General features: G+C 36.9%; 1 protein-coding gene and 1 long non-coding RNA gene across 3 annotated transcripts; one reads left to right on the top strand and one right to left on the bottom strand.

Moving 5' to 3' along the window:
* Positions 1 to 245: 245 nt before the first annotated feature.
* LOC116306270 (uncharacterized) lies at positions 246 to 2,693 on the top strand. The gene is made up of 3 exons (XR_004198244.2): positions 246 to 2,040; positions 2,352 to 2,384; positions 2,563 to 2,693. It is a non-coding gene; the product is annotated as an uncharacterized LOC116306270 (long non-coding RNA).
* On the bottom strand, positions 2,578 to 10,089 carry LOC116306269 (carbonic anhydrase 2). 2 transcript variants are annotated; one of them, XM_031716294.2, is made up of 9 exons: positions 8,052 to 8,223; positions 7,034 to 7,072; positions 6,217 to 6,411; positions 5,409 to 5,542; positions 4,951 to 5,046; positions 4,691 to 4,754; positions 4,200 to 4,366; positions 3,523 to 3,670; positions 2,578 to 2,684 (listed from the first exon to the last, which is right to left on the bottom strand). In XM_031716294.2, exons 1-8 carry the CDS (start codon positions 8,110 to 8,112, stop codon positions 3,557 to 3,559), a joined length of 870 nt encoding a protein of 289 aa, XP_031572154.1. In that variant the 5' UTR covers positions 8,113 to 8,223; the 3' UTR covers positions 2,578 to 2,684; positions 3,523 to 3,556. The 2 variants fall into 2 exon arrangements, with proteins under 2 accessions (XP_031572154.1, XP_031572155.1); XM_031716295.2 differs by lacking the exon at positions 2,578 to 2,684 and adding an exon at positions 9,974 to 10,089 and having other exon boundaries at positions 3,478 to 3,670; positions 8,052 to 8,141.
* Between the last annotated feature and the right edge of the window lie 1,561 nt (positions 10,090 to 11,650).

Below are 11,650 nucleotides of genomic sequence, written 5' to 3'. Positions count from 1 at the left end.
AAGCCATGAGGATCACTATGCTGTATCTTTGAAAAGGGAGGATTTTTTAGCACACGTTGCAATTAACTGTATTAATGTAAGACACGGGTAACGACATTCTTGTGGTTTTTCTCCGCTTCCTATCAACTATATGGTTTTGCTCCAGGTTCCCCGGTTTTCCCTGTCATCTACCCTGTCCTCTGCAAAACTGATCCGCTTCTAAATTCTATTTCATTTTAGTGGAAGAAGAGCCCCTCCTCCTTTTATGTTCGGGTTAGATATTTTCCTTAGTTTTTAAAAAATATATTCCATTTTAAATCCGCAAAAATAACGATGATAATGAGTGGCTTAAGGCTATCAGAACGGTCATTTGAATAATGATTCTTTAACCAATAAGTGATCCAAAGCGTTACCATCTTACTAGAATGCTTCCTTCCAAGACGAATGAAGTAGGAAAGTCCCTTACTACAAAAAGAGCTAAATAATGTTAACTAACTTTTGGTGACGACGGTTTGGTAACTATTTTTTATAGTTTTTCCCAACCTTATCTCTGTCTTTCTGTCTCTCTCTTTCTCTTGCCTAAGTTTCAATCATTTACTAATATATCAACCGATTGGTTATTATGGAGATTATCACATGTTAAGAACTTGATATCGTTTTTATTCACGAGTTTTTCCGTATCATATCGCGAACGAGCGAGTCCTCGAGCTCGATATATAACACACACAAAATGTTTTATTGTCTTAAATATCCTTAACCGACTTACACCATTTCAAAATGTTAAATAATTATACGTTTCCAATTCAATATCATTCAAGATATTAAGCTTAATTAAAAATGTAAGAAGCACAAAATTCATCTTGAATTTGATAGAAATAAACACTAAATAGAGATTTATCTCGTCACTCTTGACTACTATCGTAGTCAAGTTACAGTTACTACAGTTTACGTGAAGTGATATCGTATCACTTCACTGATATGGTTTTTATTCACGGCTTTATTTCACGGATATCGAGCTTAAATGTGTAATAAATTTAGTCTCTTGGTACCTCAATCCCACCAATTACCAAGAGCCTTATCCAAGCTACATTTTAGATGTAATCCAAGGACGCGAAATAGTGGAATAAGTTGAGCAGACTTCCTCAAATCCCTAAGGTAAGACTGTTTAAGATCACTTTAAAAAAGCTACTTTACGAAAATCGTTCATATACAGTCAATTCAAAAAACGTTGTCGTCGACCGGCTCAAGCCTACGCGACTGGACCGAAAGGAATATGGGTAAAAATCACTGAAGCGGTTAAATATTCGTTCTGAATTAATTGTTCCCGCTAGTAATAAGATAATAATGGCGAGAAAAAATCCATTAAATGCATGTCTTTGGGTTTAGGGAAAGAAAAACAAAGTAGGTATGATTCAGTTCACAATTTCGAAAATATGAAGGCATTAAAAAGACGTCTCCTTCAACACTTCCCGCTCGCCTACGAAGGTTCGTGCTGTAAACTTAAACCAGGCATAACTAGTCAGATAAAATTATGGAGTCAACTCTGCTTCAATGATTGCTACCCAGAGTTCCTTTCGGTCCAGTCGCGTAGGCTTGAGTTGGTCGACGACAACGTTTTTTGAATTGACTGTAAACAAAAAATTGTTTCAGAGAACCCCACTAAACATTAGTGTACATCTTCTACTTGAACTGCCCGTGGTTGGGTGTGTAAACGTTAAGTGGAATTAAGATATACAGCGCTAAATACAATTCTTTTCCACACTTTTCGCGCTAGGCTGCTACCGGTTGCTGCCTCTTCAGCAATGGGAATGTCCGTGGTAGGATGTAAACAATTAGTAATAGAGATGCATCAACTTTAACTTAGTTAATCTTAAAGATGAAAACTCGTGTGGCCATGCTTTCTACCACATTTATTCTTGGAAATGGAAATTCCATTTTCTTTAGTAGGAGGACGAAAAAAAACATATCTCCATAAAAACGCACCAAACTGGCTTCAAAATCAAAATCAAATTCAAAATTCTTCAAAAACATCAAAGATACAACAAGCTATCAAGGAATGTGGTTGGTATTCTTAAAACTACTTTATTTACACGCTAAGAAATATTACCGTTAATATTCAAATACTGAAACACAACAGAGCAATAGATTGGGCTGTCTGTTGCAAAATGCCCTTCATCACGTTAAATAGTTCCACAAGCTTCGTTTCAACACCACAGCAACACCATTGCTAGACTATTGATTTTTCACGAACTATTCTTAGAACCTTTTTGCGTCTTTTCACTAGTCGGCAAAACCTAGTCATTACATATATTTCTACAAAGGTATTAGTTTTTCATTGATAACAAATAATAATACTTGATATATTTATACAGGGTCTTGGGGGTATGGCGAAACAAGACAAGGAGGTAATGTAAAGTCATTATCCACACTGCATGTGTTACCTTTTGGTAGTTAAGTTCACAGGCGGCAGCCCAATCTCTTGTTCTGTGGTGTCGTAATATTTGAATATTTAAATAAAAGTATAAATTCTTGATATACACTTGTAGTAATATAGTTGTTCAGATGTTTCATTCTGTGTTATAGTTAATGCGATTCAGAGGTCTGCGAGCAACTCATGGGTTCTGAGGCCGTAAGGTGTACTTCTTTTAGTCGCCTGGTGACTTGTGATGAAATATTGAATCAATTGATAAAGAGCTTTTGAAAACCTTCAAATCAAAGAATAGCAGTAAATTAACATAAGTTTTAAGCGTAAAACAGCGGTTTTGGATTAAATAAATTAAATAACCTTGAAAATGTTATATTTATTGAAATAACGAAAAATACATCAAAATATGTACAAAAATAGATAGAAACAGACAATACCAAATCCGCATCGTATAAAAGCATAACGCCCTTCCTCCTAAAGATAGACAAAACCAATTAGTTGGCTATCCATCCAACTCTAGCACCTGATGACCTACAAACTGATCAATTGCACAACCCATCCTACACTAGCAACTGATGACCTACAAACTGATCAATTGCACAACCCATCCAATACTATCACCTAATGACCTACAAACTGATCAATTGCACAACCCATCCAATACTATCACCTGATGACCTACAAACTGATCAATTGCACAACCCATTCTACACTAGCACCTGATGACCTACAAACTGATCAATTGCACAACCCATCCAATACTATCACCTGATGACCTACAAACTGATCAATTGCACAACCCATTCTACACTAGCACCTGATGACCTACAAACTGATCAATTGCACAACCCATCCTACACTATCACCTGATGACCCATTAACTGATCAATTGCACAACCCATCCTACACTATCACCTGATGACCCATTAACTGATCAATTGCACAACCCATCCTACACTATCACCTGATGACCCATTAACTGATCAATTGCACAACCCATCCTACACTATCACCTGATGCCCCATTAACTGATCAAGTGAGAAATCCATTCAAAATAATCTAAATAAAAGAAACTTTGATTTCTAATGTTTTTTTGTTTATTATATTTGTGATCTTACATTCCTAATAAAATCCCTACAAGGCATTTGATGTTCAGCCTTTCAACTGAACTTTTCGCCCATTGAGGGGTAGGGTGGGTCTGTAGTTGTTGCACAATTTCCCGTGATGGTAGCCATGTGTAGCTTGCAAAAGTCTAAAGTTCTTCAGCTGGAAATAAACAAAAATAATATGTTTTTTAGTCACAGCGGTTTGATTACATCTATTATATTTACTTTTTTTAGTGTTCAAATTGTAAACATGTTAGTCAAATGGTCCTACTACTATATTTTACCCCACGATCCATTCTTTTCGTACTCAAACATTAGGTTACTCCGAATTTATTCATTCGCCTGATCCCTTCGATCGATTGATCACTCAATAGCCAACTTCCGAGATATGCTTCGCTTGTCACGCACAAAGGTTTCAGTATGAGGCTACGTGCTAAATGCTCAGTCATTCGTGACAGGCGGTAAGAATTAATTTAATTTAGCACGTAGCCTCATACTGAAACCTTTGTGCGTGACAAGCAAAGCATATCTCGGAAGTGGGCTATTGATCCACCATTTATCGCTGATGATTATCCAAACATTTACGAGAAATGCTATACATCAGATTGTAATTATATTTTTGAAAAAGGATTTCTTTTCCGCTTGGTGTTATTTAGGAGAGACAACTCGTGTAAACTAGAAATACTCACTACTCGTTTGTCAATGCTAATAGGAGTCTTGAGTACCACCCATCTAACAGACTCGTAGCATCCAGGGGTGGTCAGTGATCCTTTGTATGTGTAGTATGATCTGTTACCAGACGACAAACCACGAAAAAGGCTATCCAGTTTTACCTGAATCCCGTTCACTTCGCTTCCTGATATGAAAGTGAAAAGAACGAAAATTATATCGACTACAACTAATATGCAATTATTATGGAATAATGTGTCATGAAATATTATTTTTTATCATACAATTATTCATAAAATACCTATGTTTCTCCTTTTCGAAAAACTGATATTTTCACATGTGAAAATATCGTTACCATGTGTATTTAAGCTATTAGTTTATGAATAAAAACTTTTTATAGTAATAAAAAGCTTGTTAAGTTGATTTTATGGATAATTATATGATAAACAGAATATTACATGGGCACTTGGCGATATCCTCTATTTCATTTTGTTTTCATTCGTTCCCTAACCTTCTGTTTTGATGTTCGGCAATGAATGAGCCAGTTTTGTAAGTTCTTTTGATGCAGTCTTGCTCTGATGAAAACAAGGTAAGCAATTCCATATTTGCTAATTAATTATCAACGCTACATTAAGCTCTTGATATACACATATAGACCTCTTTCTATATTGATTCAAAATAACTGTTTCTGAGAAAATAATTGGAGTGATTGAAGTTGGCTGTGTTAGAAGAGAGGGGAGAGCACAGCAGAGCAGAAGACACCAAACTAACCTTACGTAAAAATGTTCCGATCACCAACAAACCATCTGGTTTTGTCGCTGCATCTCCTGCGTTGTCGTATTTGGAATTGTAAAACACCATATGCATCTAGAGGAAAACAAACAACGTGAAATCGGGCAATCAGTGAGTCGGGATCCGATAGATCAGAATTATGGAAGTCATATCTTAAGAATGCCGCGGTTAATTTTGATGATAAAAGCAAGCAAAACAGTATGATTGAATCCACAGAAAAGTAACACTGTACTGGCATGGATAAATAAAATATGTTGAATATAGAAAGACATTGTCATTGCTAATTACCCATGGTCATTGCAAAGTACCCAGTAGTGTCGCAACTCAATGAGAGGCGAGCGTTTTACCACCACGCCATCTCCAATCAAACAATCTCGAATGTCATTTGGTCGTAAGGAATAAGTATGACGATGTAAGTATGATGATAATAGACTCACCTCTGCTGCATATGCTCTACCATTAACAGTATGCTCAGACCCAGAATAGTCTGCACAGCCAAAGTGGAAGTGAAACTGATCCAAAATGAATTTTTGTTCATCAATCGGATTCACAACGCTTGCTCCACCTTGAGCTGCAAACAAGAATCGTTTCTGGTAAACATTTTAAGTAGAAATAAAGCTATCTTTGTTTATAAAATAACTGTTATAAATGTCGCGTTTTGATTGGTTCAGAGCGCGTGATTTATGAGAGCACATGCACGCGCGCGAACTTTTAGTTGCGTTATTCGTATCCAAAATAACAATTTTTTTAATGTTTGTTTTATAAAAGAAATAAAAAACTTGCTCTGCTGTGCTGTGTATAGTTATAAAGCACTTGGGGATTGATAGAACACTTGAGAATTGTCGAAAAGCACTCCGCTACGGTTCGTGCTTCTCCTAACACTTCTCTTGTGTTCTGCCAACCCCCGCGTGCTTTATAACTGCACACAGCACGCGCGCGCGTTTTCTATTTCTTTAGTAGTTGATCTTTCTTTTGGGAAACCCAATCTGATCCCAGTCTCTTTCACAACACTCCCACCCTAGCTAGACTCACAAGAACCCTTTGATGGTAAACATGTCAAGTAGAAATGAAGGTATCTTTGTATGAGTGATCTTCATTTTGAGAAGCTTCTTCTTAATATGCCCTTGGTGACCCCAGTCTGCTTCACAGCACTCTCCCCCTATTTTGACTCACAAGAACCCTTTGTCTCTCACACTAATGGTAAAGACATCAAGCTATGTTATAGTCTTATAATGACTATTTTACCTTTATCCACAGTAAATGTCGGAGAGTGTCCATTGTTGCTGAATGTTCCCGTCACCTCCCCTTGTTCGTTTTCAAACTCAACAATAAGAGGACGGAGATTTTTCCGGACGGCTTTCCTTCGAATGATGTTGATAGGAGACTGGGAACGACCGTTACAGTATTGTGAAACTTCTCCCCAGTCCCTTGGACCATACGCTGTGTGGACGTAAGGATCAGTTATTAATATTAATGACGTAAGTTGTAAGATCGATGCAAGCTAGTGATTATATATATATATATCCAGCTATGGACGCCGGCAAGACTGGGATATCTCAAGGTGAGTCCCGTCCAGCGATAAGTCCGCTTGAATACGCCAAAGTACATGATGTAAAGTATAGTATACATTTATTTTAAATTTTCTTCGTTTTTCCTTTGTGATTTTACAAAACGTGGCTTGAAAAGGCTCTGATTGTCCTCTCCTATGCTCTTTTATCAAACTGCCGCTAACGAATGTAAACAGCAATTTCTATGTTTTGAGAAAAAAACGTGAATGTATGTGGGCGTGACAATGGCATGTTGTTTCCTTTCGTTTCCACGCTATGGTGGTTTCTGTGGTAATAAGCCCCCAGCCCTATGGAACGTTGTGTTCCTTTTCCCTTGGCAGGCCTTTAAAGGTCCTTTCACCTGTCAAGACTATTATGAATGAAAGTAATTGTAAATTTCCAAAAAATCACGAAAATTGATCACTATATTAAGCCCCCAGCCTCTAATAGGTTCCCCAGTACAAAAGCACTGACAAAAGAATAAGCCCCCATGCAAGTTTTTCATGTTTGTTTACCTTGTTTGTTGGTCTTTCCATAACCCCAACTGGCGCCACCTATGAATAGAAATTAAAAGAGAGAGGTTTTACTCATAGTGTTTTTTTTTCATGTGAAGGTGAAGACTCCGAGTTTTCTTCCGTTCGGGTTAAGCGGGACTTTGTATTGTGCTCGAGATCAAGCCTCGGCTGAAAAAGCACACTTGTTGCAAAAATAACTGAGTACAACTTGGTTCAGTTCTTTGTTCGTAGATTAATTCCACTCGATAAGGAATCCACCATGTCTTGCCTACTCGGGTACTAGCTGATTTAAGATGGCAGTCTCATCTAGAGCGATGGTGATTACTAGTTTTATATTTGCACTAATGCGGGTCAAGAGTCATACAGCTAGAGATATGAAAATGTCTCTCAAAGCTTGTTTCATGGATTGGAATCCAATTTCAAAAGCTGGTGAAGGAACGAGCTTTGAATCTATAGCGATTCTGAGGTGGAGGGAAAAACTGGGTCGAGTTGAATTGGCATTACAGTGCAATTTGTGCCTGTTTTAGGGGACGGAATAGACGCCATCTTGGAAATATGTCCAATCAAACAGTCCCTCAATACACCGCAATGCCAACTCAAAACAGTTTTTCCCTCAACTTCCTCGACAATGGCTAATGGATAGACCCTTTGCACTGAGTCCCGAGATTAATTCTTGTGGGGGAAAAACAATGGATTTTTTTTGCATATAAGAAGAGACGGCCTATTGTTTAGTTCCCAGAACAATTGCCAACTCAAACCAATTTTTTCCCCTCAACTTCCTCAACCTCGGAATGGCTAATAGACCCCTTGCACTAAGCTTTTTTTTTTTTTTTTTTTTGCATAAGAAGGACGGCCTTTTGTTTTGTCTTCAGAACAATCCTCTAGGAATTCAAAGCAAGGGGTCTATACCTGTGGCGTATGCCTAAAATGCGTTTTAAGTATCGAGGTGTCATAGTATAGGTAATGAAGATCGAGAATTGAAACTTTCTACCCAAAGAAACATTCCGCTTAACATTACCTGTGGCGTATGCTGTCCCAAGCAGTCCAGTAAGAACTAGTGTGATCCATGTAGAATTCATCGCCGTGGATGATATGATCGTGCAGTTTTCTAGTGGCACAGTTCAGTTAGTAAAGATTGGATTAAAGACGAGACATGTTCACTGTAACTCCGAGTTTCGTGCTTACGCACTCATCAGACAGACTTTAATTAAAATCTGTCTGATGAGTGCGTAAGCACGAAACTCGGAGTTACAGTGAACATGTCTCGTCTTTAATCCAATCTTTACTATATATATATATATATACATATATATATATAGCACCAATACAAATGTTACACAAATATATATAATGCCAATGTACTCTGGGGACTCTTTGTTCTTTGTGATAGAGCTCTTAGAGGATTAAATCTTAATCCTATAAAATCTCATAATAAGAGTAAACCACATATTACGTATACCACAGGTAGCCCAAGCTTGGTTTCTGTGGTGTCCTGTTATAAGGAAATGTATGGGGAATCATCAAAAATTTCAATAAAATCATCAAAACGTGAAATGAAGCCTCAAAATTGTACCCTATCATTGAGAAATAGCACTTCTTTCGCTCTGCGTGGTTATTTTTTGAATTTAGCCCGTTCTAAGGATTTTTTCCCCCACCAGTAAGTGGGGGAAAAAATCCTTAGAACGGGCTAAATTCAAAAAATAACCACGCAGAGCAAAAGAAGTGCTATTTCTCAATGACAGGGTAAAATTTCGAGGCTTTATTTCACGTTTTGATGATTTTATTAAAATTTTTGATGATTCCCCATACATTTCCTTATAACAGGACACCACAGAAACCAAGCTTGGGCTACCTGTGCGTATACAAGAAGGCCGCGAATATTGTATATTACTTATCAAAAGTCTAGGTTAGGTTTGTGGTCTACTAAAATTTTCAAGGGAAGAGCCGGTAAATCTAGCGGAGAAAATCCAAGTTAAAGTTTATCAAACTCCTTCACGGTCATGATTTTTGTTGTGTTTTCCTCATGCATTATTAATGAGTTTGATAATTCAGTCCATAATTTCCCTCAAGATATTAGTTTTTTAATTGCAGTTTTTTGATTGACGTCCTTTGAAATGCTAGTTGGCGAACGAGACATCAAATTAAAAAAGTGGAAAAAAAGATCAACTAAATAGCCTCTAAATTTAAATCTGCTAACTATTTAGTAAAACTGCACTATTCTTCGATTGCACGTTACGTCATCGCGACCTCTCGGGAGAGCGTTGTTGCCATTAAACAAAAGATTTCTCAGTAGCATCTATTGTTAACGGCACCAAGATGGCCACCATGTTGTTGTCTTTCGAATAATAATAATAAAGATAATAATAATAATAATAATAATAATAATGATAATAATAATAATAATATAATAATAATAATGATAATAATAATAATAATGATAATAATAATAATAATAATGATAATAATGATAATAATAATAACAGTTTTATTGGACAGAGTACACCGTTACCAGACTGATAATTTTCGGGTGGTCCTCTGACTCTCTTGGGAGCGCTTGCAAACCATCAATTGCAAGCTGTTGTAATTTGTCATCAGATTTTTTCTAAGCGCACCTCTTCCATAATAAATGAAACAACCGTTTTAATTCTAGCAATTCTATCATTTTTACAATCTATCCATTTATATGTTAATAAGCAAAGCGATCAGTCTGTGGTTCGTTGTCTCAATATTATTGCATGTGTACAGTAATGTTTGGGATGAAGGGTGAGTGAAAACCGTAAAACCAAGGTATTTTCCAATCTGTTTTTGTTTTTTTAGTCTAATTAATTGATTTCCCACCGTTAACTAAAAATATTTTGTTAAATCCGAAAGAGTTTGTTAGTATCAACATTCAGTAACACATGGCAAATATATTTTAGTCATTGAAGTTGCAATACCCACCTAATACGAGTACAGCGTCTCTCGAGCTGTAACACAGCTACTACTTCTTGAATGGCGCGCGAATCTCAGAACTCTAGGCGTTGCGACTGCTTTTTGCCAATAGAGTTAGCACCCACGATGTCACCGTTAAGACAGGTCTCTAGGCTGCGTTCATAATATATGGTGGAGGGGGGGGGGGGGGGGGGGCAGGTGAAATCTTTAAATGACAAAACGATTCTTAAGACATCCCCTTGAAGTCCCCCCCCCCAAAATTTTTTTTCAACCCACTTCCCCTCCATTTTACTGGTAACAATTTTTCCGATCCCCCCTAAATTTTACCTTCTTCCCCCCCTTCTGCCATACATTGTGAACGCAGCCTTAGCTGGCACTGTTAAATAGTACCTGCGTATTATATTGTTCAGTGGTAATTTTTCTGATGAAAACTCTAGTGTTGACTTGTAAACCTGTCCTTTTTCAGGTGGCGGGAAAGGTGTAAGATTCTTTTCTATGTTAATTACAGTTTTAGAAAGCGTTCCTCACCCCTTTCGTTTGAGGACTAAACATGATGACCCTTCCTCGTCACTTCCCAGGAATCGGAGTTAGTCATTTTTGGTACTGATGCTAGACTTTCTAAACCCGTTGACAAAGCAATATTAAAATATATTATGAAATTAATAGAGTTTATGATTTTAAGTATTTAGGCGTTGTCCTTGACGATAGTCTTACGTGGAAAGATCATGTTCGTTATGTTGTTTCTAAGGTTGGAAAAAGAGTAGGTGTTCTAGGGCGACTTAGAAAGAACCTTACTATACATACAGCATATGAATTATACAAATCGTTAATTTTGTCCATTTTCAATTACTGTGATATTGTGTGGGCTTGCTGCAATAAAGCAGTTGTAGAAAGGTTAGAATCAATGCAAAGGCGGGCCTCGAGAATAATAGTTAGGTCCAAATCTAGTAATACGTGTGTTAACCAACTTAAGTTGCAAAGTTTTAGCCGCCGAAATACTCATATTTTGGGTTTAGTGAAGAAGTGTTTAAATAACAAAGTACCACAGTTCCTAAGGAATTATTTTAGATTGAATAAGGAAGTTGTCTCGAGAACCACGAGAAGAAGTGAATTTATATATTTGCCGTCAGTACGAACCGAGACCGCCAAGAAAGGCTCTTCTTATAATGGCTCATTAGTTTACAATAGTTTTATTTTAGAAAATAAGAAGTAAATTTTTATTCAATATTTTCGATATTGATTCTAGTATTTATATAGATAATTTTATTGTTAGATTTTTATTGTACCTTCATATATCGTTATATATACATATTTTTTTCTTTATATTGTATTTATTTTAGGGCTCCTTTTGATATCAGATTGCATTTTGTATATCTGACTGGATAACCCTGTGTAAATAAAGGTTTCTATCTATCTATATTCTCTGTTAAGCCCAGAGAGTGTACAGCGATATACACACGCGCACCGCGCACCGTTAATTTCTTGTTTTATTTCCAGCTTTGATCATAAGTTGGAGTATGCGGGCTTAGCCTCACTTCTGAGGTCGGTAAAAAAGCAGAAATCAGAATAACAGCAAAACTAGCAACCATTTGATTCGGGGCTAAGCCCGCACACTGGAGTTTTAGAAAGATGGCTTTTAGCACTTTTAACCCATTGCGATTAGTTTTGATTGGCCGAGATAACTGC

This window comes from Actinia tenebrosa, unplaced genomic scaffold (assembly GCF_029948245.1).
Source record: "Actinia tenebrosa isolate PJP-AT-01 unplaced genomic scaffold, QUT_ActTen_1.0 PGA_scaffold8__29_contigs__length_14323225, whole genome shotgun sequence".
NCBI lineage: Eukaryota > Metazoa > Cnidaria > Anthozoa > Actiniaria > Actiniidae > Actinia > Actinia tenebrosa.
This window is presented reverse-complemented; position numbering and strand designations above follow the sequence as displayed.

Bases quoted from the DNA above. Each gene is read 5' to 3' on its own strand.
- LOC116306269 (XM_031716295.2), bottom strand. From the start codon at position 8,112: ATGAATTCTACATGGATCACACTAGTTCTTACTGGACTGCTTGGGACA. The intron at 7,073-8,051 runs GTAATGTTAAGC...TTCTATTCATAG, and splicing joins TGGGACAGCATACGCCACAG to GTGGCGCCAGTTGGGGTTAT. The intron at 3,671-4,199 runs GTGAGTATTTCT...GTTTATTTCCAG, and splicing joins TTAGCATTGACAAACGAGTA to CTGAAGAACTTTAGACTTTT.